The sequence below is a fragment of the Bufo bufo genome, chromosome 9 (assembly GCF_905171765.1).
Source record: "Bufo bufo chromosome 9, aBufBuf1.1, whole genome shotgun sequence".
NCBI classification, from domain to species: domain Eukaryota; kingdom Metazoa; phylum Chordata; class Amphibia; order Anura; family Bufonidae; genus Bufo; species Bufo bufo.
The window spans coordinates 171,210,382-171,237,788 of NC_053397.1; the positions used below are offsets into that span (position 1 = coordinate 171,210,382).

The 27,407-nt window shown below is 41.6% G+C and overlaps 1 protein-coding gene across 1 annotated transcript; it reads left to right on the forward strand.

Annotated features, from left to right (window-relative positions):
* The first annotated feature begins 714 nt into the window (after positions 1-714).
* Positions 715-26,272, forward strand: PVALB (parvalbumin). The gene is made up of 5 exons (XM_040406943.1): positions 715-800; positions 10,803-10,876; positions 13,293-13,425; positions 22,077-22,186; positions 26,075-26,272. Exons 2-5 carry the CDS (start codon positions 10,816-10,818, stop codon positions 26,101-26,103), a joined length of 333 nt encoding a protein of 110 aa, XP_040262877.1. The 5' UTR covers positions 715-800; positions 10,803-10,815; the 3' UTR covers positions 26,104-26,272.
* The last annotated feature ends 1,135 nt before the right edge of the window (positions 26,273-27,407 follow it).

Genomic DNA, 27,407 nt, shown 5'->3' on the forward strand with positions numbered 1-27,407 from the left:
ATCCGGTAATGGATTGTTTTCGCACTGCAGACGTCCCAGTCTTAGCATCTTCACTAGTCATCCAAAGATGAAAATGCGAATAGATTCCCTTTATGAGTATATATCGTTTTTCTCTTCCAGGGCATACTCTCATTATGCACATTAATTTTGGCACTGCAGCATCCCATCATCCAAAAAAGTAATTAGATAAATATAGATTTGAGCAGATTTCTGCTTATACATTATACAGTCCGTTTGTTCAGACATCAACAAGGCCCATATTTCCTCCACCTTTCTTGGATCCTGTAGACATCTGACCTATTTGCTGGCACACTTACCAGGCATCTTGATTTTACTTGGATAAGAGCCCTCAATCTTCTGACTTTTTCCAAGTCTGGCAGAAAAGACTTGTAAAGGTAGCTGAAGCAGCAACAACCGGAAGTCAGTGAATGTATTCAATTTCGGGGTGCACATTCATATATATATATATAGGGCACCCCTACCCCCACTCTTTAGATTTCAGATAAATTGTCTCTTTACCAGTCCTCCTTCCTCCTTTGGCCTCAAAGTCCAAGTCCAGGATCTGAGCTCCTGCCAGGCGTATTAATAGAGTTTCTTGATGAGTTACTTGTCAATAAACATGATCCCTTTCCTGCTGTCTCAGGGTATCTGACACCAAGGGTCCTACATGCTGAGGAGGAGGGGATGGAACTTCCTAAAATAGAACAGATGGAGAAAGTATTTAAGAGGGAATCCTATCTAAGAGACACCTCACCGTTGCCTTATCTCAGCCCTTCCCACGGATCCTGATCCATCCCCAAGTGAGTACAAGGGGAGGTGGCTATGGGTAGAAGAGACTGGCTGTACAGTACATTTGTCAGGACTAGCTTGAATCTATTGTCATTGGTGGAACTAATATGTAGTAGAATCACATTTAATTGTGAATTGGGAATGTATTACCTTTAAGTAAATGTTTGTAATGACTTTTGCAGCCTAATATTTGCTATTTCAAAGTAGATCAATTCAGAAACTTTTGGCCCAATTCAGCCATTGTGCATTTAATCGGAACATACATGGTTTGATGGTCAGAAAAACCATAAAGTTTTTATGATATAAACCTGCTGCGCGATGTTCTCATGGGAAATTGAAGAGTCAGCTCACAGCTGTACTGATGGTGCCACCAGCATGCTAGGGGTCCTATGCTCCATGAGATATTTCACTGATCATAGGTTCGGTATGAGTGACCCATGTCAAAATGCATGACTGGCTTTAGTATATACATGTTCTGACAATGGCCCGTGTTAAGGGTGGAATATATTAGACACTAAGTCAAGAGTCAATTCTTGTAGTTAAAACAGGAAAAATGGGCTGCCATAGGTATCTATCTGAACAACTTTGACAAGGGACAAACTGTGATGGCTACACAACTAGGTCAAAGCATCTTCAAAACAGCAGGGCTTGTGGGGTATTTCCGATATGCAGTGCTTGGTATCTAATGTAAGTGGTCCAAGGAAGGGTTGTCAAGGCTCACTGAGTGGAGATTGAAGAATAGTCCTTATGGGTCGATCCCACAGAGGAGCTACTGTAGCACAGACTGATGGAATGGTTGGCTACAAGAGAAAGGTACGTATGGGGCTGTGTTTTTAATGTTAGGGCTGATCCTTTATATCGGATGTACAAAAGGTCCTTTAGTCAACAATGCATACACGAACAGTAAAAAGATACAAGGAGTATGAATTACTGTATCTTTCAATATGGCATAAATGAACAGTAAAAAAGATACGAGGAGTATTAATTGTCTTTCAATATGGCAGACAATAAAAATTAATATATTTCTTTGCTGCATAATAAATTAAAGGCTACACAGATTTTTCTGTGGCTGCATTTTACTAAACATTATGCAAATCTGCTATTAATTAGATAGAACCAATTGCAAATGCTTAAGTGATACTACAAACGTCTTTATGCATAAATAGTCTACTTCTGAAAGTAGCATTAAGGTACTTAAGCATTTAATTCTAAAAGGTATCTAATGCATAATCTCTGGAAGCCAGCATGGAAAGCTGATCGTAGACAAAGTAATATTACATAAGTAAATACAGTCAGTATGCGTGTTCATGTTAATAAATGTCAACATGCTCCATTCTGTCAAGTCAGGTCAATGGATCCCTATGGGGCGGAAATGTGTAGGCTCAGCAAATGTATTTAAATAATGACTAGAAGCTTTAACTAGCTCCTACAGATGATTCGTAATAAGATTACATGCCTGCTAGTGTTGTTTGATGCAGAATGATAACAGGACATTGGCTGAAACTATCAGCAGTAAATGACAGAGACAGATTTATGAGGGGGTGTCAATCAAAGAGATGGATGGGGAACACTTGAGTGTAAGCAAGGATCTGCTAAGAGAGCCATAAGTCTGGTCTAAATATGGACAAAAAATACAGACTGTATAGCTGGCAGTCTTAGCGTTTTTGAAATTCAAGAAGTTTTGGGGCTGCCAAAAACTGAGCACAAGTGTTATAAGAGGAACATTGAATTGGCTCGATTGCCTCCATTGCTACCAAGAAACCAACTTCAGAGAACCTGAAGTCAACATACCTAATATGTATGTGACCACCATTGACCTCTACAGATCATCAATAATATAGTAATCACTAATGTCCTGACCTTGTGTAGTCTTCTGTCACCACCAGATTTTTTGAGCATTAGTCAAGGAGATCTTCATAGAAGTGATTCTAAAGATTAGAGTCATTTCACAAGATACATGCTGTGTCAAGAGTAGAGTATATGGTGGAATTTATTCTTACTGATCTAGTTTAGTGGTATTTAGAAGTATTTAGTATTTCTCAACATTGGGAAGGACCCTCCAGTTATGTAATTGTTGATAAACCTAATCAAGCTAAGATAAACCTAATAAAGCAGAGCAGCAGTTGACCTCAAGCATCACTTGGCTTCAGGCAATGTCCATCCTGTTTTATCATCAGTTACTATAATTCATTATTATTAAAGGTTAACTGAAAATCATCCACAATTTTTTGCTTTTTTGTTGCATTTGGTATTCATATAACATTCGCCGATTACATCTAATTTTAGGTGTTCTCTAAGGATTCCGTATACATATATACAAATTCTAAGCAATAGTTTTATTAACACCTAATTCCACTCAAAACCTGGTCATTGAGATTTGAATACAGTTAACCTTAAACCCCACCTTTCCCCCAAGTCTTATTTCTATGGCTCCAGGAAGCTATGATATGTGTAGATCTGTACACTGGGGAAATGACCTGCAGAACTAAGATAGCGAGAATAAGGTGGTCATTGGAAAAAAAAAAATCTTCACTGACAAGAGCTTGACGTAACAGAGATGGAGTCCTTTAACACAAATCGATTGGTGCTCGTTTAAAGGGCCTTTACACAGGCTGATGCAAACTGCATGGGGGGGGATGAATGATCATTAATACGATTGTTTGTCCCCTCATACAGTTTACCTATTTTCAGCAACACATCCCCTGTTTACACAGGACAAACAATGATTTTCACGGTTGCATGGAAGATCTGATCAGTTGACAAATGAGGTTTCACTTGTTTGTCAGCTGATTTTTAGGGTGTTTAGACAATATACTTTGCTCCAAAATGTCATTCCCAATCATCGGCCAAAGCAAAAAGGGGCTTTAAAGGGGATGTCTCATCTGAGATATTGGTGGCATATTGCTAGGTCCCTGCACCTATCTCCAGAACAGCAACCTCGAAGTAAGCAGAGAGCAGCCATGCATGAGAAGCCACACTCTATTCATTTCTATGGGACAACCGAAAAAAGCCAAACACTGGCTCACTTATCTCCGGCAGTCCCGTAGAAGTGAATAGAGTGATGGCCATTCTCGGCTATTTTCAGAACTCTTATAGAAATTAATGTAGAGCATGCCGAGCATACGCGGTGCACTCTCCTTCATTTTTAAGGGCCCCTTCTGGCACCTATCTGACAGTGGGGGCATATCCTACTGATATGCCACCAATGTTTCAGATAAGACAACCCCTTTAAGGAGGCAATTTGTTCTAATCCTCCATCATTCTGATAAGTAAAGGAAATGTTTTCCCAGGCAATGGGGTGGGAAATAATCCACTGTTAGGATTCTATAGAAAAGCACCACAGAAGGATCCACCAAACTTTTTGGTATGTAGGAGCAAGATAGTAAAAAATAACAAATTTTGCATAACTTTAAAGCAGAATTATTATTGAAAGGAAGGAAATTATATCTTATTAAAACATGAGCGCCGTGGAAAAAGGGGTCATTCCAATTTACTTGCCATGCAGAAGTGATGTGGCATTTTGACTATTATTCCATAACTCAGAAAGATAATTCATGGGTGGATTTGCCCTCAAGCTGCAATAGTCAAATGCCAATGAATTAGTTGAAAATGTACAACAATGGCCCAAACTTCCTAATAAAATCTTGTGCCTCAGCTCCGTATAAGCATAGGCCAATGAACAATGTACGAGAAGAGGCTGGGAAGGATTGTATGAGGGAGACAGACGCTAAAGCGTAATAACTGTCAAATCCATCTATTTATCAACAGGATTAATGATCACTGCATTGTACATTACATACCATCGCTATTAGTCCTGCCAAATGCTGCACCAGATACAATGCTCTGCGGCATCCACATAGATGTGATATATATATATATATATATATTTATAACTGTGAAGGCAATTTTATTTATTAAATTCTCTATATATATTTTATTTTCATTTAAAGAAATGTATTTAAAGTGGGATGCTAGTCATTACTGTTTAACCCTCTACCACAAAAACTGGCAAAGCCTGCCTTTCGATCTGGTAACTTGCAGATGGTCTCAAATAGAAAGTATCCCGTGGTGCAAATCTAAGGGTTCATGTGCCCCTGACATAAAGTGAGGGTGTGAGAATAGTGGGCGAGAATATAATGAATTTTATTTTACATCCATAATACCCATGTCTTAATGAAAATATTTTTATAGGTGCAGGGTGTTCTCAGGTTGGGTGTATTAAGCCTTTTCATAAATGTCAAAGCAGCACAGTGTGCTGATGAATTACTTATAGAACGACATCTTGTGCAAGTCTCGTATTCAAGCTCTTATGGATTAACTGTGCAGAAGACTAGTTTGAGGTATGACATAGCTAAGACAAGTGGTTGTTTCGGTAGAGGCAAGTCAACGGGCTAGTAAATAAACAAGTGTTATATGATTTCCCACCTGAATTGAATTCATATTTCACAATTCACAATTTTTCATTATCTTTATATGTAGGCAAAAAGTCCTCTCCAAAACTATAATGCATGTGGGAGACCAAGACTCCATTGGGTACATGGGTCAAGTCCGGCTAGCGTTTATGGATAGCGTTTAAATGGCATGGACAGTAATAATGACTTTCTATGTTCCGAAGTCCAGTGGGTGGCCCTAATCACTGACTGACTGCCCTCTTTGTATGTGTAGTCATGTAGGACCGGCTGTCGGTCACTGATATGACCACCTACTGGACTCCTAAGCATAGAAAGAAGAGAGATTTAAGTGAATAAATTACAAGTTTTGCTTTTCCCATAAAACTATATAGCAATCTGCTCCTCCTGCTCTAACATAGGCTGTTCGTAGATGAAACCACATTTTCGTGGTAACAGGTTCCCTTTAAGAGAAAGGACGAGGAGTTTAAGGATATGTATTCCTGCACTTGACATGTGACTATATGAAATAAAATCAGGAGGGTTCGAAAACATGGTTCCTTCAAATTTTGCCAAGTATTTCCCGTTACAGATTTTAGACATAATAGGATATATGAGATAGAGTGGAGAGGTTAGACGAGGTCTATATTGCTGCTAATACTCCATAAATACACAGCTCACGTCCCAGGTGCTAGTGGTCTCAGCCAGAGAAAGAGTGATGACAACACAGAATATGGGAGGGGGTAGGAGGATTCAGTTACGGGTGAGGCTGGATGCAGCCAGTGTCCTGCACTGTCAGCAAGTTGTTGAAGAAGAAAATTCATCTTGGCAGATACGATGAGATCCTCAGTATCCCTCCCTAGTGTGAATCATACTTGGCCACAGAGGAATGGCTCTCTGCTAACCCAGGAGATGGTCAGCACTTGTGTATTTCATGGACAATCCTGACATTATAACGAAGCGTCAATGCATTTCCCACCATGTTCGTTACTTAGTAATCTGATCAGTGTCTCTACTAGTCAGGGAAATGTCACTATAGCTGTAATGAGTTTTTTTCTCTATATACTGTGCTTTGCTTCTTCATCACTTATTTCCCATCTTGAAGGAGTAATTTGCACATCATGGAATATTTAGGAAACGAAAGCTCCCCTTGACCAAGAGCAATTTTTGCTTCTCAAAAGGACACAGTCAAACCATGGAAACCCTTTTGCTTAGAAATATTAGAGATGTGAATGCCACAAGTATACTTTGGTATTCCCAATGTGGTACAGTGCCCAGGGTTAGACTGCTGCATCCATGGAATGGTCTTACTAAACGACTTCAGAGCTATCCTCTTACACCCAGGCTAGAAAACCTTTTTCATAACTGCATTGCATCATATTAATGTAATGTTGAACTATACTACTGCACTGTGCTGCCAGCAGAATTGGGCAACCACTGACTTAAGGAACAGGAGGGTACATGCAGTTGATCCTTATCAGTAGTGATGATCGGCAGAGGCTATATTCGAATTCGCGATATTTCACAAATATTTGGGTGAATATTCGTCATGTATTCACAAATTCACAAATTTGAGATAATTTTCTTGATTGCAAAAAATCGGCAATGTAATATTTGTGGCATGTGCGCAAAATACAGGCGTGGGTCACTTTTGCTACATTTTCCAAGCTGCTAAAAGTTTCCTGTCACGGATGAGGATGGGGAAAACCCTCAGCCGTGCGATGCCACGAGATGTTAGTCGCTGCTCGGCCAGGACCACAGAATTAGGGAGCAGGTCACCTCCTAACGCATCCCTAATCTGACCCTGACTCCTAGCTGCATGAGCCGACCTTGAAGGTAGGAGGGCTCATGCTCAGGAACCTCGGATCCCTACTCCCCCTCCGCTGATCCCTGAACTAGGAGCTGGGTAGACCACCTGTTCCTCCTGGATGCGAAAAAACAGGAGTCTAAACTGGCCGAGCTGCAAGGGGATATAAACATAAACAGACTATGGATATGGCAGGAGAGTGAAAGACTTCCACCCCTACCTGCCACAGACACAAGTGCTGAAGTCCACACACAGACATAAAAGGACACAGCACACATAAACACACAGGAAGCCAGAACCATAGCTGCACTAATAACAGACACCACACAAACATAAACTTAACATCACATAACAACATTTGTTTATGACCACAAGGGTGGCCCTCACTGGCAGATGGTATAAGGTATAAGGATGACTCCAGCAGACCATGGCTGAAGTACCCCTCTGACTACTGCTCTCAGCAGAGGCTATATAGGCCCAAGTAGCCACTCCCACGCAGACACACCCAGTGTTCACACACACAGAAGGGAGTTAACCCTTCCTAGACCTGGCAAGGGAAAACAGCCACATACAGGTGGAGTGTACAAACCCTTATCACACTGCAGCTGTTACCGCAGGAGACGACATGCATGGCAACCGTGTCCTGGGAGTCAGCCAGAAGGCCGAGACACTGCCACCACATGTAAAGAATACAACACGTTACCTCGGGCAGCCACAAGTGAAGGGAAACTATCACAGTGCATACACCCAAACTTCGTGCACACCAAACATATAAAACGGCACTCCTAAAAAGACAGGTTGCCAGGTGTAACCGCATGCAGATTGCAGCAAGCTGCCAAGCACAAACATGTTGCCAGCGGCAACCACATGTGAGGCCACAATCCAGCCGCCCTCACCATGTGATTGACAAAAACAAAACCGCAGGCAACTGCATGCGGATCAGGAGTCACGACCATAACCATGGTCGTGACATTTCCTGAGACTGGAGAAAATGGTTGGCATGGCAGAACATTACAATGGCTTTATATGCAGTTAGAGCGCTCCAATATATTCACGATTGCGCTAATCGGCACTAATGATGCGAATATTTTGGCGCAATACGTTAAACTTCACATTTTAGCAGGTCTGGACAGCAGAACCTATTACACTACCTAACACACTACACTGCAACAGCTACACTATATCAGGATATAACCTACACTGTTTATCTCCCAATAACTATCTGTATTATATATATAAGCTATCTAACTATCTATCTAATGTAGTGTGGAAAGCACAGAGCACAGCAATATCACTTCTGTCTCTTTCAGAACTTTAAAAAACTGTAGAAATGGCTGCTGGGGAGGTTATTATATAGTAAGGGGTAGGCAACTTTCTTATTGGTTGCTAGGGATGTTGCGAAGTTCAGACAAAGAAATTGCAGCCTTCTCATTGGCCCACAAGCAAGAAGGGAGGTTACTGATGAAAAAAAAATCTAGATCGAAATTACTAATATAGATCACTATATTCTAAATATTCACGAATTCTCAAACTGCCGATATTCACCATAAATATTCGCAATTCGAATATTTGCGCCCAACACTACTTATCAGTATATCAATTGATAGAGTCCAGACGATAGAAGGAAAAGGTTCTACATGGCTGCATTGCAACCTGGGTTGCCTCAAAATACCTTAGCCCAATAATGCAGTTAGACTTTGTTGCCTCAATCACTATAGACTGGGTAGCCTTGCACATCTCAAAGAAACTGTAATCAAAGGGTTGTAGATCAGCTCCTTGATTTCATCACATATATCCATTTCATGACGGATTCCACTATGTCACTTCCGATCTTGGTAAGTCATTATTAAAGATACCCAAAATTTCTGTATAGTAAGCCATTTTCATTCTTGCTAATTCCCTCAGTGCTGCCGTTCTGATGCCTACTGGGTCCCCATTTGTCACTGGTTCTTGGTCGCATCTCAATACGTATAAATTGCATCTGCTCAGCAAATCACTGACTTCAGCGGTGACCAGTCTTAGCCAGTGATTGAGCGGGCATCTCTAGGCAATTCCTGCAAAGACCATCATGGACCCAGTAAGCATCAGTATGCAAGTGACATTGGTGAGTAAGTGTGAGTATTCCTTCTATTATTTTTTTTATCCTACTTTTAGGCCTTCTCCATATTCTTCCCCCTTGGACAGCCCCTTAAATGAAATTTGTCCTCCGTCAAAATTGTTTCTATGCATGAACGATGGAAAGCATACAGTATATGGTTTAGGGTACAGGATCTGGACAATGTCCTGGCAAGAATAAGGGTGGTTTCACACTAGCATTAAAATCGTCCAGGAAGATGTTCTGGCCGAGGAACAGCCTGCCGGAATTCATCATATCTGGCATAGGCTGAAAGGGCCCGGAGCACCACCAGGCCCCACTGACTATAATGTGACCCAGTGTAACTTAAATTACTGCCACAAAAGTTGGCCCTCTGTGGTGGCCATCAATAACTACTGTAGCATCTTCTGTCCTCCTCCTCCAGTTGTCTATGGAGCAGGGGGATTAGGAGGTGAGGTGCAGGCCACAGCTGTTGAATTCAGGAGGGCATGTTTTGTCTCTAGCTGGGTACATGAGTACCTAATTCTCATTAATTACTGTTTAGAGCTCATTATGTACCGGGCCAGTGGCAGAGAGGAGGACTTGGGTGGCCCCCTGGGGCATTGGCCCACTGGGAAATGTCCCTGTAGGGTCTATGGCCAATCCACCCCTGGACCCAGCAGGGATCTGTCCTGTTTCCGGCATTAGAGCCGGGATTCAGCTGGACAAAAAACTGTGTTTGCAACAGTTTACGAGTATGCCCAGCCGAATGCTGGAAACAATGGACTAGCCTTAGAATAACTAGAGCAGTTAATGACAGGGTTAGGCCATTTTGCCTCAGAAAATGTATAAAATGCACATATTTTTGTTTATTAGCACTTTACATGACACTGGTATTGTGGCATGTCAGACTGCACTCAGGGAAGTCCGATGCCACATAGTTACTGGATGCAGCTATGGCTGCAGGGGTATTCACATTACCTGGCATAAGTCATTGAACTGCAATGCAGGTATGGCTATACTAAACCATATGCTATCCTTTATAATTCTGATCTACAACAATTAGCTGAGTGCAGGGTAGGGTGAAGGAATGATTTACTTGACCAAGGGTGTTAACCCTTTAAAACTCTCTCTTAAAGATATTTTTCTAATATTAAAGCCTAGCATGCTTCATGAGTTAATATCTAAGAGACACGTGTCTTGCGGTGGCTATGCAGTGTTTAGGAGGAATACCAGCAAAATAGAAAAAGGCTCTGCCAGGGGTGGATTATAAGCAGTATGATAACATATAGTCAGTAGAGCCTTTACTGCAAAATTAAGAACCAAGTAAGACTAATCAATGAAAAGAAAAATCTCTGCTGTGCTTTGATGTAGCTGCAGGAAGAAAATGATTTATGCTAAGAGAATACAAAGCTTATCAGTATAAACTATAGGAGGCTAAGATAGCATTTAACCCTCTTGTGCCATCCGTAGAATGACAATATATTGGGGAACCTTCCCTGCTATATCAAGCACCTGAGCTTTATATGTAGAGGATGAGGATAATGTGACATTGGTAAATTCTCAGGTGACTGGCGTATTGCCCCGTGGCTTTTAGCCAGCAGTTTCACCCTCAGCAAGTCACCCCCTCCCTTACTTGGAGTTTGCGTGCCTGCAAATAGCTGCAGTCAGGTCGGCTGCCCCTTGGAAGTGATGAGTCCAGCAGAACATAGCCTGCATCTCAGTCTGTCCCATTCTCTTGCAGATTCAGAGCCGCAATGTCTATGACTGAAATACTCAAAGCTGAAGACATCTCAAAGGCTGTGGGGGCCTGTTCAGGTAGGAGAAGTTATGCTGTGTGTGAATGCCTGGGAGGAATTAAACCATATTTTTCCCATAAAATCTGCGTAAATCGGAGAATTTACAGGAGCGTTTAATGTCCTGTTTTAATATGACAACTACCTCTCCTACAGCAAAGTTCAAAAAAAGGCCTTTAATGGCCACCTGGCACTGCTGAGATTTGGAAATTGTTTCCTATTGTTAGTATTATCGAAATTTGCACTTGATTTTAAATACTTTGCATGGCTTTTGTATAATACTTATAACTTCTAGCTTTTGTTTCAAAAATGACAATATTCCTTTTAGAAGAGGAGTGACCTTTTTCAACCCCTCTAAAGCTCAAATCTTTATTGCCCAAGCGCATGGTTCCCTCCCCTCCTCAGTCTTTCCATCTTATCTCCTTTCTGCTCTGTGCTCTTTTCTGCTGACTTGTGCATCTGAGCCCCCGACCTGACGTCTCTTCCCTTTTTCTTTTATGACGATCTCTCCATCTGTCCTTCACGACTGGTTATGTCCATATAAATCTGCAAAAAGTGAGACGTTAGAGCGTCTTCACTCTAAAGGAACATCTGATTAACATCTTTATATCACAGAGAATTGCAGCCTGAGGGACACCAAACTGTATTGTTCCTTGAAAGCAATTAGAGATAAAATGATGCTAGCGTCATAACCGGCCCGGATTATGATATGCTGTAAATTGTCTCATCTAAAATACTGTTCCTCCTCGTGTAATCTAGCGCATGACATTTAAAAGATCTACATAAATAAGTACATCTGGCAATCGTCCCATAGGCAGAAAATGGAATTACTATGAAGAAATATAATACATGGGTAAAGGGAAATTCACTGCACATTTTATTGGAGTCCAGTTAAAGGGGCAGTCCCCTTTTTCATTGTCCTGTTACTGCAGAATCACGTAATACAGTGGCTTCTCTGATCTTCTATTATACAGAGCCATATTATGTGTTTCTCTTGCTGCAGGCACTGAAATCAATAGACACCCATGGAAATTTCTTTCTAGAGCATGCTCATTGCACTACCCCTGTAAGAAAGGTGATTTCAGCAATCCCAATGATCTCAGTAGTAGGAAATGTGCAATTTCAAAAAACTCTTTCTTTCTGGTGCTGCCACTAGTTCATGCTTTTGAATGCATTTTTTGAAGCCAAACTCAGGTGTGGTTCATAACAGGAGAGAAAGTATAAAGGGCAGATACAATCTTTCAACTTTTTTTAATCCACTCCTTTTTTTGGCTTTAAAAACTGCATCAGGAAACCTGAATGTGTGGCAGCACCCTTATGTTTCAATTTCCATAATTCAATGATCAACCTGTATATGGGAATCTTTATTGAAGGGCAATTGAAACAAGTGATGATCTAACATACGATATGATCACAAAAGGATCCCAACAAGTGATTTATAACATTGATTATTCATAGCTATGCTTTTCTCCAAAGCATGCAATGGGAATATACTGTGTGTGTGTGTGTGTATATATGTATATATATATATATGTATACTCTCACATTTACGGCATATGTGCTAACCTATTCATGCCCTATCACACCAGATAAGACACTTAGAAATAAATGGAGATTTAAATGTCTCATGCTTGTCTTTAACTATTTTGTACATGAAATGGCTCTCATTGAAATCTATGGTAATATGGAAACTGTATATAGATTGCTGACCTGCAAGATAAAGCTCTGTGAATCAAGATACATAAATAACTACAGAGAACATTTCTCATTATGCTATTCATAAATATATAACTGACATATCTTACAATTGAGAAAAGGACGTTAGTCACTGTACTTTCACACAATTTAATTTCACCATTGAGAATGGTTAATTAGCAAATTTCTAAATCATTTCATTAAAAAAAAAATCTGCCTAAATCCACCTAAACAAAGCTGTAAAGCCATGGCCACTATGGGTCTTACTTCCACCTAACTTACAGTCCACTGTCTGTTGTTACACTAGATCCTGCTCAGGTAACAGACACACAGAAGATGCTTCACAGGAAATGGGGGCTTGTCAGAGCTAGCTGAGCTCCTGAGCCTGATAGAACTGCTTCTGAAGAGCAGAGAAGCTCCTGTATGTCTGTAAGTCTGATCTCTCCCTCCAACATAGTGGGAAGTAAGGGAGGTGAGGTAATTGCACACAGTACTCAAAGATTCAACAGATGGGAGACATCCCTGCTTGTGAGAGAAATGTATCTAGTTGTGCAAGTGAAACAGGGAATAATATGACACAAAGACATTAGGGAGGCCCAAAAAAGACCTATTCCTTCACAGTTATGATTTCACAATGAATCACAGCCATTATGCAAACTTTCTTTTAATAAACTCAGGTGCACTTTCAGCAAATTAATCAAAAGGATCACATTAGCAGTTCTTTTTTTCATATTTCAATCCAGCTGCTGATTCATTTAAGCACAAGCAATTCTTTGAGATGGTTGGCCTAAAGGGCAAGAGTAAAGAAATCCTGATAAAAGCATTCAAAGTGATTGATCAAGATAACAGTGGATACATAGAGCAGGAAGAACTTTGGTGAGTAATTGAACATGTGTCTGTCTGATTTAAATGAGCTCTTAACAAGCTCTGCCTCTAATGCCACCAGATGTAAGGCAGCTATCCTATAAGTCAATGTTCAGCTTTTAAAATAAGCCTTGAGACATGACTTGGAAATTAAATAAGCCAGCACCTCACTGCAGACAGCTGTTTCAGGGTGATTGCTCCTCATCAGTGCAGAGCAGAGAGTACTGGCTTAACTGGGTAAGAGGCCTGTGTCCGAGCAAGGGGGGATCTAACTCTCCTTAGGCCTATTGCACACGACCGTATGGCTTTTTCAGTGTTTTGCGGTCCGTTTTTCACGGATCCGCTGTTCCGTTTTTTGTTTCCGTTTCGGTTCCGTTTTTTCTTTCCGTTTTTCCGTATGGCATATACAGTATACAGTAATTACATAGATAAAATTGGGCTGGGCATAACATTTTCAATAGATGGTTCAGCAAAAAACGGAACGGAAACGGAAGACATACGGATGCATTTCCGTATGTGTTCCGTTTTTTTGCGGACCCATTGACTTAAATGGAGCCACGGAACGTGATTTGCAGGCAATAATAGGACATGTTCTATCTTTAAACGGAACGGAAAGACGGAAATACGGAAACGGAATGCATACGGAGTACATTCCGTTTTTTTTGCGGAACCATTGAAATGAATGGTTCCGTATACGGACCGCAAAAAACGGCCAGTAAATGGGGGGAAAAAATGGTTGTGTGCAGGAGGCCTCAGGGAGAGAGCATCCTAATCAGTGTGAGGAGACTTATAGGCCATACATGCTACTCTGGAATTCTGGGAGAAAAGGGATGCAAATGAGCTCTTAACAAGCTCTGCCTCTAATGCCACCAGATGTAAGGCAGCTATCCTATAAGTCAATGTTCAGCTCTTTAAATAAGCCTTGAGACATGACTTGGATATTAAATAAGCCAGAACCTCATCTGCAGGCAGCTGTTTCAGGATGATTGCCCCACAGAGCAAAGAATACTGGCTTAACTGGGTGAGAGGCCTGTGTCCGAGCAAGGGGGGAACTAACTCTCCTTAGGGAGAGAGCACCATAATCAGTTTGAGGAGACTTATAGGCCATACATGCTCCTCTGGAATTCTGGGAGGGAAGGGATGCAAATGAGCTGAACATTGACTTATAGGATAGCTGCCTTACATCTGGTTGCATTAGAGGCAGAGCTTGTTAAGAGCTCATTTGCATCCCTTTCCTCTCAGAATTCCAGAGCAGCATGTAAGGCCTATAAGTCTCCTCACACTGATTAATGTGCTCTCTCCCTAAGGAGAGTTAGTTCCCCCCTTGCTCGGACACAGCCCTCTCACCCAGTTAAGCCAGTACTCTCTGTTCTGCACTGATGAGGGGCAATCCCCCTGAAACAGCTGTCTGCAGATGAGGTGCTGGCTTATTTAATATCCAAGTCATGTCACAAGGCTTATTTTAAGAGCTGGACATTGACTTATAGGATATCTGCCTTACATCTGGTGGCATTAGATGTAGAGCTTGTTAAGAGCTCATTTACATCCCTTCCCTCCCAGAATTCCAGAGAAGCATGTATGGCCTATAAGTCTCCTCACACTGATTAAGGTGCTCTCTACCTAAGAAGAGTTAGTTTCCCCCTTTGTCTGATTTTAAAAACCATTAGTTTCACAGGAGTGGACCTAGCAATGTCTACAGACTAGAGATGAGTGAATAGATTCATCTCATCAAGCAGAGTTCTGCATCCGCGACGGGGTGTTGCAGAAGCTCAGGACACTCTCCAGCCTCTTCATTGACAAGGCCTGCCCTAACAATCTCTTGACTGCTCTACTGGTCCAAGTAGCAGCGCAAACACATAGGGGGTCTTTTATTAAGATTTATTAAAGCATTTTAGATGCTGGTCTTAAAAACCCTTTGCACTGGTTTTGGATCCATTGAAGTTATGTAGAGACACTGGCCTCTACACATGTTCGGAGCATCCACCACCAGTCTAAATGTAAGCCAGCGTCCTTGCTAGCTTAAATTTAGACCATTTTCTATGCCTAAAAGAGGTGCAGAAAATTCACTGTCCATGTCACATTCCCTTTTTTAGACCTGTCGTGTGTGGGTAAAAATTATAGATTACGACGCAAATAACCTTTGTCCAGGCAGGACTATATAACAAAAATTTACTCACCGAAATGTTCATTTCCTGTAGTCCGTAGGAAGCACAATAACAAATGGGATATTAGTCCCCTAGATACAACCGAAGAGACAGATTTATTAGCAATAACACTTAATTAGTCAATTATTCAATTATACCTCCTATAAAGGTCAGACTCAGTGAACCACACATTGTATTTGTATGCAGCAATAAAGGTTTATTAAGGATAGGAAAGCTGTACGTGCCTACGGATTACAGGAAATTAAAATTTTGGTAAGTACATTTTTGTTTTCCTGGACGTCCTACGGCAGCACAATAACAAATGGGATTTGTTCAGCAATGAGATCAGGGAGGGAGAGAAGACGCCAGCTCTAACACTCTTTTGCCAAAAAAAGCCCCTTCTGCTTGTAGCATATCCAGTCTGTAGTGCTTCATGAATGTTGAACTTGAAGACCAGGTAGCTGCTGAGCAGATTTGCTGGATAGATACTTGGCCCAATTCCGCCCAGGATGTGGCGGTTGAGTGAGTAGAGTGTGGCTTTATTTGTAGAGGACACATAAGATCACTGAGAGCATAAAATTTTTGAATGGTGGATCGTATCCATCGTGCTAAGGTTGCTTTGCTAGCTTTGCGCCCCTTGTTTGGGCCTTGATGCTGAACAAACAGACTCTCTGTGGATCTGAAGGGCTTAGTTCTTTCCACATACGTCAGAACTGCTCTCCTAACATCCAGTGTGTGCAGAGTGTCTTGCTCCATGTCCTGAGGATCAGGATATAGAACAGGTAGAGCGATTTCCTGGTTAAGGTTGGCACTGGATTCCACCTTCGGAATAAAACCTGGCATTGTAAGAAGTACCAGACAGTCCCTTTGATCTCTCAAATAAGGCTCTTTGTAAGATAATGCATGTAGCTCACTAATTCTCCTGGCTGTGGTGATAGCTACTAAAAAGAAAGTTTTTAGAGAGAGCCAGTGTATTTGGGCCTCTTGCAAAGGTTCAAATGGGGGTTTGGTCAATGCTGTAACCACTACAGATAAGTCCCAGGATGGAAGAGGAGTTTGGACTGTAGGATTTAGGATGTTCAAGGCTCTGAAGAAAGATCTAATTAGACTGTGATCAGAGAATCTTCCTTGCAGTTGCGCATTAATAGCAGTAAAATGTACCTTTAAGGTGTTTAGTTTGAGACCTTTTTTCACACCATCCTGTAGGAACTGAAGGACACTGTTGATAGTTTCTGTGTCTGCTGAATTGACTAAACACCATTTATTATAACCTTTACTGTATTAGGCTTTTTAGCTAATAAGATTGTATAGATCACCTCTGTGGGGAGGCCTAAGTCGAATAGTTTTTGCCGCTCAGCCTCTAGGTCGTAAGATGTAATGTTTGCAGATTGGGATGTGTCATCCCCTGCTGAGTTAGAAGGTTTGGCAGTAACGGTAGTTTCCACAATCTTCCCCCTAAGAGGGTCATGGCTAGAGAGAACCAAGCTCTGCGAGGCCAAAATGGAAGAACTGCTATAACTTCCGCCTGGTCCTGGATCGTCTTTTTCAGCACTTTCATTATCATCGTGAATGGAGGAAAAACATAGACCAGCTCTTGTTTCCAGTTGACTGAGAGACCATCTATTCCCACCGACTGGTGAGATTGGTAGAGGGCAAAGAACCTTTTTACCTTGGCATTGTGTTGTGTTGCCATAGCATCCAGGGTCGACTGACCCATCTGCTTCACCACTTGTGTGAAAACCTTGGTTTTCAGACTCCACTTGCCCGGGTGGAGTTTCCCTCTGCTGAGACAATCTGCCATTATGTTTAGAGTCCCTTTGATGTGTATGGCTGATATGCCTGCTGTATGAGTCTGCCCAATTCATCAATTGTCTGCACTCTGCCGTTAACTGGGGACTCCTGTTACCGCCTTCTTTGTTGATATAATAGATGGTCGTCAGGTTTTCTGACTGGACTTGAATGTGACAACTGCTTAGGTGATCTTGGAAATGTAAGAGAGCTAGTCTGACAGCTCTCATTTCCTTCATATTGGATGACAATGGCATGTCCTCTGGATTCCATCTCTTTTGAATCCATATGTCCTCTACATGGGCACCCCAACCCCAAGAGGAGGCATTCGTGGTGAGGATCTTCCGCACTTGAGGAATCAGACTCTTCCCACTGGTTAGGCGAGATGGCATGAGCCACCACTTTAGATCTTGTCGAGTGGCTGGAGAGATGAGTAGAGCTTTGTCCAGAGTGTTTTGTGACTTGTTCCATACTGACAAGATATTGTTTTGTAGGGACCTGATATGAGCTTTGGCCCAAGGAACAGCGTCTATTGATGAGGTCAAGAGACCCAAAATTCTCAAGGCATTCCTGACAGACATCTTTGGATGAGTAATGAGAAGACAAATTTACTGGATAATCTTTTGTATTCTTGGTGTGTGGACAATCTAAAGTTCATCTTGCAAGAATCTATCACAAACCCCAAAAAAGTTATTGTTTGAGTCGGCTCCAGGTGGGACTTTTTGTGATTTATCCGGAACCCATGCTGTTGCATCAGAGAAGTGGTTGCTTTCAGGTCTTTCCTCAGCTGATCTCTGGAGGATGCTCTTATTAGCCAGTCGTCTAGATATGGTACTACTGAGATTCCCCTCAGTCTGAGGGCTGCTGACAGGACTACTGTAATCTTTGTAAAGGCACGAGGTGCCGATGATATCCCAAAGGGGAGACATGTAATCTGAAGGTGTCTTGTCCTTTTGGGTGAACATTATGCTACTCTCAGATACTTCCGATGCTTGGGGAGTGTAGGTACATGTAGGTAGGCGTCTGTCAGTTCTATCTTTGCTAGGTAGCCGTCTTTTTGTAGGAGGTCTATTACTGTCCGGATCGTCTCCATCTTGAACTTCCGTTTCACAAGGTATTTGTTGAGAAAGGTCAGATCTATGACTAACCGCCATTTCCTGGCTTCAAAACTGCAAATACTTTTGAGTAGACTCCTTTTCCTTTTTGCCAACTGGGAACGTCTTTCAGTGCCCCCTTTTTTACAAATTCTTGAATTAATATAGGAATAACAGAATCTTGTGTCCTGTTAAGGAAAAAACGATCTGGAGGAAACTTTCTGAATTCTAGAGAATATCTTCTCTGTATGATTGAAGTTACCCAGCCGTCTGATGAGGTTTTTGACCACTGTGGAAAAAAATGTTGTAGTCTTGCGCCTACTCGTACTGTTTTTTTCTGGCATCATAGGAAAGTAGGTTTCTGGTCAGCACCCTTCTTTTTGAAGAAGGTTCCTTGATCTCTTCCTCTGGATCTTCTCTGATGATAAGCCTCTCTATTTCTTCTGAATCTCAGGGATCTTCTCCTTTTATTACGAAAGGATCTAAAATGTTTAAACTTCTACAACAGAGTTGTACTCTGGAAATTTAACACCTTTCCCTTTGTTTAGAGATTCCAATATTTTTCCAGCTGAGGTCCAAACAATGAACCGGACTGTAAAGGTAGATTGCAGAAGTGATTTTTGGACAGGACATCCCCAGGCCACTGTTTTATCCATAAGGGCCTTCTGCCCATTTAGACAAGGCCATAGATCTTGAGGCAAATTTTGACACATCTAACGGCGTATCACACAGGAACTCAGAGGCTGATTTGATTAATGGAATATTTGCTAAAATCTTTTCTCTTGAAACCCCTTCCTCCAAATCAAGATTAAGCTGACTGATCCAGATACGAAGTGCTCTGGCCACGGGGATAGAAGCTAATGCTGCTTTACAACTGACGGCTGAGGAAGCTTAAGTTTTTTTCAACATGGACTCTGCCTTTCTATCCATAGGATCTTTTAATAAAGATGCTTCTTCAGAAGGAAAAAACACTTTTTTTGAAAGCCTTGAAACTCTAAGGTCTACTTTAGGGGTTTTAGCCCAATCCTCTGTGAATTTCTCATCCAATTTATACACATTTTTAAATCTGGCGCCTGTGTCAGATTTCTTTTCATGCCTATCCCAATCTTGCTGGAGCCATTCCTTCAGCACAGGGTGACTAGGGAAAACCTTGTTACTGCAGTGTGGACAATAAAAGAGTTTTTCTCTTTTTGCCTTATTATCAACATTTTTGTCTGATTCTACAGTCTTTTTAACAGCTTTTAATAGAGCATTAACTTTCTCTTTATGCAATAAATAATATCCCTCATCACAATCAGAATCCTCTGAAACTATTTCCCCTTCAGAGACCGATGAAGGATATCAGACACAGAAGCCTTTTTTTCTAGGTTCTTTAGATTTATGTGTACATTTAGCTTGTTCAAAAATGTCAGCTAATTGGCCTTGAAACCAGGTGAGAAAATCTCCAGCTTGAGACTGTATAGATGATGATTGGCTTTAACAATTAGTACATAAATCAGATGAGTTATTAACAGGCAGGGGTTGCTGGCACTTTAAACATAGTCTGTGTCTGTTTTTACTCTTTCTTTTCCTGCTGGCTTCATTAGGAGAAGACATCTGTGCAAGAAAACACAGCACTTGTGGCAGAAAACACACATCACAGTAATGCACCTTACTTACCTCAGTAAGCAGAGAGAATGGCAGGCTGGCAGAGCGTGCTAGGGGTACAGCGTGCAGGAGGTTTATAGCCTGGGAAAACCCAGTGGCGTGTGGCGTCTCTCTGCGCACGGCTCCAGCTCTTCTGGCCGTAATGCACGTGCGTCGGATCGCGAGCAGAGGTCCAGCTGATCCGTCCCACCTTCTCCTTGCAGCACTTGTACAAGCTGTTTACAGGCCGGTATTTTACCAGTAAACTGGAATATAACCACAGGCCCAGCTATATTATGTGACCAGGGTGCAAAACAACCACTAAGTACACCTTCAGGTCGAGGGACAGGGAACTCCCCATGTATACAACCTGGGAAACTTTTGAAAATCAAATCGGATGCAAGCACCCAGAGTCCTTGTCTCTTCAGTACCTAGAGAGAAAAACTAAATACAATGTGTGGTTCACTGAGTCTGACATTTATAAGAGGTATAATTGAGTAATTGACTAATTAAGTGTTATTGCTAATAAATCTGTCTCTTCGGTTGTATCTAGGGGACTAACATCCCATTTGTTATTGTGCTGCCGTAGGACGTCCAGGAAATATATATATATATATATATATATATATATATATATATATATATCTTATGAACAAACAAAGCACGTGCCTAAAATCTAAAAGTTTTTTCATAAATGATCTATTCTTTTTTGCCACTAACCTTACTATCTTTCTCAAAGCCAGTCAAATAGGTTGCTATCTACATATCAATCAACTACAATGGACAGAGCTAAAGGCAAGAGTCCAATCCCCCCCCCCCCCTTTACTTAATAGAAGGGGGTAGCGTAGTCCCCATTGCACTGTTGCACTTGGCTACAAGAGGCAGTAGAATCTACTGTCTCTTGTACCCAAGTGCAATAGGGCAATGGGGGTTATGCTATCCCCACTCTTTAGACAGTTGGGGGACTATCAGAGATATACACCTCTAAAATGTATTCTCAACTGTGAGCAACAGTTTTGAATTCACATCTAGAAATACTGACTACTGACTTGATAATATATCAGTATATAAGTATTCAAAACACTTTGCTGTACTCTTCATGAGTACTTACCTTGAGTTACTGTACATGATGTCTTATTATGTACTCAGGCTAAATGAAAGGGTCTTTCCAGAAATACAATATTGACAACCAATCCGACGGAAGAGGTCTTTAATATCAGATCAGTGGGGAGCCGACTCCCTGCACACCCAATGATCATCTGTTTGCAGCTGCCAATGTGATCTAATATTGATGACCTAGCCTGAAGATAGGTCTTCAATGTTGCACCCCAGGAAAACCCCTCTAATCCACATTGAATTCACCCAATGTCATGTTCCTATATATTGGAAGATTTAGATACACTATATGCCACATTACTATACAACCGCCCAAAAATTTATAATTCTCACAGACTAACTATTCCAAAACATTCTAAAAGAAGAATCCTTAAGCCGGCCATACACTTTAGCTATTGACCAAGAGCTGATTTGGGTGAAAGCTATTCCTCCCAACCCCCATTGACATGAACACTTTACTCAGCCGAGCAGTCATGTGTTCTCAGTAGTAATAGGTGAGTTAGCCACTGCCAGAAACATCAATCATCTGGAAGAGTCAGGACCCCAAAAAACACTTTTAGATGGTTGGTAGGTTCCACCGTAATCACAGGGTTCAGCCGACATTCATCTAATGGCCACTTCATGCACATAAAAAAGCATTACCAACTAGTTTCTCCACATAACAATTTTAGCAATAAAATAATGGAGTTTGAGTTTTGGGTAATGGGGTGTAATCATGTTGGGGTATCACTATGCATTGACACATATTGCTTGTAACTGTACCTACTCTAAATGCAGCCATATCATAACTGATAAATTATGTACTAATAATGTAATAATAACATTTACATATGTTCAGAATGTAAAAAAAAAACCATAAAATTACTTTTGTGTTAATGATTTCCCCATTCTCCAGTCTTATATTGAAAGACTTTGACCCTAAAGCCAGAGTTCTCACGGCCAAAGAAACTAAGGAACTTCTTGATGCCGGTGACAAAGATAAAGATGGTAAAATCGGCATAGATGGTAAGTGTCTGATAAAATAAGAAAGTGTCTATAGGGTATATGAGGTATCTTTGTATCTACTCAATATCACAACTGCTCTCTCGATGTGGTCCAGTATCCAGCATCTCACTAAGGTGATACAAGTTATGGCAAAAATATCCAAATCTTTACAATGCTTATTTACTCTACACATAAATGGGTATTCCTATCATAGACAATTATGGCTTATCCATGCTGATATCCATACTTGCTTTCTGATAGCTTATGCCACATCTTCACTTGCAGTGGCCTCACAACCAGAAAGGATGGGGGTCAGGGGACCTTCTTCTGCAGGTGTGGATGCAGGTATCAGAGGGAAGAGTCGCATCTATCAGACATTTATTGAATATCCTGTGGATATGTCATACATCTCTATGATGCGAATACCCCTACAAGTTAGCCATTTTGTGTATGTCCAGCCGATTTGTATGGAGTCTCTCAACTAAGGTCAATGGAGTCTCCTAGACTTCTGCTAGAAGGCTGGAGAAAATGAATGTGAGAATTTTAAATTTTCCTGATTCTATGGTGAACCACAAGGTAAGAAGAACCAGAACTATCTATCATCTCACCTCATCTCCATGGGGATTTCTGCACTTTAGCAAAAGCAGTTCTAGTCCCCCACTTTCAGTGACAGCCGGGAATCCCAAGGAGAAGACAGAAGCAGTTTATTACTGCCTCTGGCTTCTCCTTTTCTTGATGCACAGCACTCAATAAATGCTATGAAGTGCCACTTCTTCTATTGTGCCCAGATTTTCTTAGGCATAGAAGAGCTGCAGGGTCTTAGTGGACCCTGATCAGCTCTGCCTATGCAATTTGATTTCCTCTGTAACTTGGGCACATTTGGATGCTCCTTTTACAGTGGAAAAGTGCTACTACAAAAATGTCAGGTATTTTAATGACCTCCTGAGGTACATATTATGCAGTTTTCACAAAATAAAACTAAAAGAGAAAGCAAGGTCTCTAAAAAAAATTTTTAAAAAAAGGTCAGAAAAATTATTTTGTTTGTCCAACAAATAAAAAGTTAGGACCGTTAAACCACCAAGTGCGCTAAATCACAAAAAAGTGTCTGGTCATTGAAGGGGCTGTCCCACAAAAAAATATAGAATATTTTTTTAAACCAGAATCTGAATACTTCATGTAACTGTATGTAATTAAAAATTTAGAATGTCCACTGCCGCAGCCTTTTCTCTGCTTACTAAGCACAGCGTTTCAATGGGGCTGAGCTGAACGCAGACTATGTGACCAATGTACGTGACGTTACATGACCTTGGAAAAGCTGGAGAAGGCTGTGGTGCTACTGCGAGCGCCGGTGCCTTCTCAAACAGCTGATCGTCGGGGGTCCTGGGTGTTGGACCCTGACCGATCAGATACTAATGACCTATCCAGAGGATAGTGATAACAGTGTTCAAACCAGCACTCGATACCGTGAAGACATACGCTGGAATGCATCAGCCCATCACAACCTCAAATCCACTTTGGTCATCTGAACAGTGAAGAAGAACAAGTTGACGGCAGCATCTCCAGAAACATAATTTTTTCAAAGTAGGTCCATATGTGCAAAAATCACCAATAAAGTGCTGCAATGTTTCGGCTAGCAAGTAGCCTTTGTCAAGCATACATACAGAGTAACTTAAAAGAATATAAATGCCATACAAAGTACCGCCCCTAGGCGGCTTCAACCTATGGTGATCAAATATTATAAAGACAAACACCTGTTCATTAACATCCACCAATAAGGTGTATAATTCATGTGCATATCCCCTCAATAGCCCAATGAAAAAAAGACCACGATTGATTACCTAAGAGGGGGTGGTAGCCTCCGGAACGCCCGCATCATGCATACCGCCATTAGCGTCCCTCTTTTTCAAACGCACATGCCCAGTGTCACGAGGGTGTCAAGAGCCACGTCTGACTCCGTTATACCCGGGGTCAGGAAGTCGCAGCGGGTGGCTGCGCGTTCGATGTACAAAGACAGTGCTGTTTCGTAATGGTAGCTTTCTGGGTTTGCCTTGCAATCCTTTTTGGCTCACTCAGAGATCCGTAGCTTCTCCTCCTCAGCTGTTTCTTGTCCAGCAATCCCAACCTCCTTATATTCCCATCTCCCACTTCTCTGGTTGCCAGATATAGAGCTTCCTGCCTGGACTTCTATACTGACCCACTGGAGCTGAGTAGCTGAGATCCCTGGTTGTTGTCCCAGAACGTTACCCTCCGGATCCCTGTTGGGCCTTGGTGGTCTGCTGTTTTCGCCCACCTGGGATTATATGTTTGTCTGTATTGTCTGTCCTCTGCTTGGTGTTTTCCTTTAGTGTCAGTGGTGCGAACTAGTGATCCCACCGCCCTGTTCACTACACAGGGCTCATCTTAGGGAAAGCCAGGGTTTAGGCACGTGATCGGCGTACGGGTGAGGAACCCGTCTAGGGACGTCAGGGCAGTCAGGTGCCAGCCGCAAGGTGAGTCAGGGGTCACCACCTTTCCCTCTCCCTTGGACAGGGCCTTCCCATTTCCCTCCCTTTGTGTGAAGCCGGTCATTACACCCAGATCTTCCTCCTATTAGTGTAGTGATACCTAACGGTCACGTGTTCAGTCAGTGGTCACCTGACCAACCGCATCATCAAAGGAGCGATCACCTGACCGGACATATGACCGCATCACCTAACTTCTCCGCACACATGCCTGCAAAGTGTGTCTGACTCACCATGGAGACCGGGTCACGTGTTGTTATCCACACTTATGTGGCCACAAAAAACGTCTCCATTACCATAGAAGCTAACAAAAATATCTACAAGGGATCTATACCGAAATCATCGGTAGATCAAACTTGTGTAGTCAAACATTACAATTAAGGGGCATGTATCTGCAAGTATTTGGTGATGTACAAAAACTGTGCTATAAAAATTTGCGCTGAAAACTTTCGTGTATGCATGGCTGGCCTTCTGAGTGCTTCACCCCTGATCTAAAAAAGAAGAAAAATTACAAAACGGTTAAAAGCAACTTAATAGTTACTGGATTGGCTTTATACTGGTAATGACAAATTAATCTATGCCACTCATATTAAATTAAATATTCAAACCATGGTGTTATAATGTTCTCAAAGTATAGATCCACTTCAATTCCTTCTTTCTTAAAATCATCTCTCTGTCACCCCCTCTTCTCAATTTACCCACTGAGTCAATCACCCAAAATCTCAACTGGTTGACTGAGTGGCCTCTTTCCACAAAATGTCTAGAAACTGGTTTATCAAGCATTCTTTTCCGAATCGTACTTTTCTGTTTATTGATTCTTTCTCTAATTTCCATAGTTGACTTGTCTCTCCAATGTATGTCAAACTACATGGACACTGTATCATGTAGACCACGTCCTTGGATCTACATGTATAGTATCCATCAACTCTGTACACAAATCCTGTATATGGGTGTAAAAAAGTGTCACCTTTAATCATGTTGCCACAATTGCAGCATCCCAGACATCGGAAATTGCCCTTTTTTTTAGAAACGTTTTTCCCTCACTTCGTACACTCCCAATGTCAGTCTTAACGAGTCTGTCTCTCAGGTTGCTATTTCTCCTAAACGACATCAGTGAAGGAACTCCAAATTCAGTCAGCATAGTGGTAAAATAGGGGTGATACTTAAGAAAGAATGGTACCATCCACATCTGATGGTAGTGTGTTCCAAGAGTGTGACATCATTAGTAGCTACATGTTGAGGTTCATCAGATAGATTTAGTTAATATTCATGTATTTTATGATTGCTTTACCTTGGATCAGGACTATAAAGAAGACATAAGACAATAGTAGATGAACATAATTGATAGCATCAATGCTTGCATTGAGTTCCTTTCCTCAGACTGACATGCTCTTGTCTGTGTTCACAGAGTTCGTAAACTTGGTGGCGGAATCCTAAGCAAGAGAAGCTCTGTAGTAATTTTAGCAAAGCCTTTCCCCTCTTTGGACACCAATTTATTTATTGCTCCCGTTTTATACTCCACCTCTGGTCCCTGCCTCCTGGATCTCCGTGCTGGAACAAAGCGTAACAAAATGCAATAAAGGGCAATAACATCCCAGAAACTAAAGCCTCTGTTTGACTGCCTTCATTATCAGTTTATATTTTTGTTGGGTTACCTCATTTTAGTGTGGTTTCTGGATTTATTAAGGGCACCCTTAAACGTGTTGTCACGCATTCAATCCTCAGGATAGGCTGGTGTTCCACACCCTGCATCCCCACCAATCAGCTGTTTGAGTGTAGCTCCATAATCGGAAGTCAGTGCCAAAAGTACACAGCACCATCAACTATGTAGTGAAGGGAACTCATTAGTACAGCACTGAAGTCAATGGTAACAAGCTCCCTCCACTACAAGCTTGACAGTCCTGTCTAGCCCTGGCATTGGAGCTACACCCTAACAGCTGATCGGCATGGGTGTCGGGTGTCAGACCCCCACTGATCAGCTAGGGATGGCCTATCCTGAGGATAGGTCATCACTTAATAAAAACTGGACAACCTTTTAAAAGGGGTTTTACTGTAAAAGTATTCAATTTCCAATAAAGTAGTGAAACACTTCTTAACTAATAATTAGTACAATTTTAAGGCCTCTATAGTTGCCAGCAGTCCCAAATTTTCAGAGACAAACCCGGTAAATTTAGCTTGTCCCAGATTAAAAATGGGATTTTGTAAGCCATAATCAAAAGTGGGTGCTCTGGGCTGGTTTGGGGGCATGTCCAGGGTGGGCCTTAAATGCCCCAAATCTACCATCAGAAATGTTGGTAAGCAGGGTCGAACTGGCTTAACAGAGTACCATCATGTGGGCCCAAAATATGACAAAAAAGGACCTATAATAAAACAGTGCCCTTAATGTCCTACATATAGAGGAGGATGGGCCCTCAGAATCATTTCCTCTCATGGGACCAAGAGACTTCAGTCCAACACTGTTGGTAAGGATGGGTCTCATAAGCTGTGTATACAATATGAAATCCCTACTGTTTCATATTCCGTAGCCATAGGCATTCCGAGTATCACATATAGAGCCTCGTATAGCACTGTATTCTCCCCTAGATGAAATGCTTGGAATATGTTATAGCGCATGCCACATTGAAATTGTAGCTATTAAACTCATAGGGAGAAGAGTTGTCAGAGATTCCATCTCTCATTTGTCAGTTCTTCGGAAAACAAAAGCAGCACTCTGATTGGTCACTTTTTCCTGCATGGGTTTT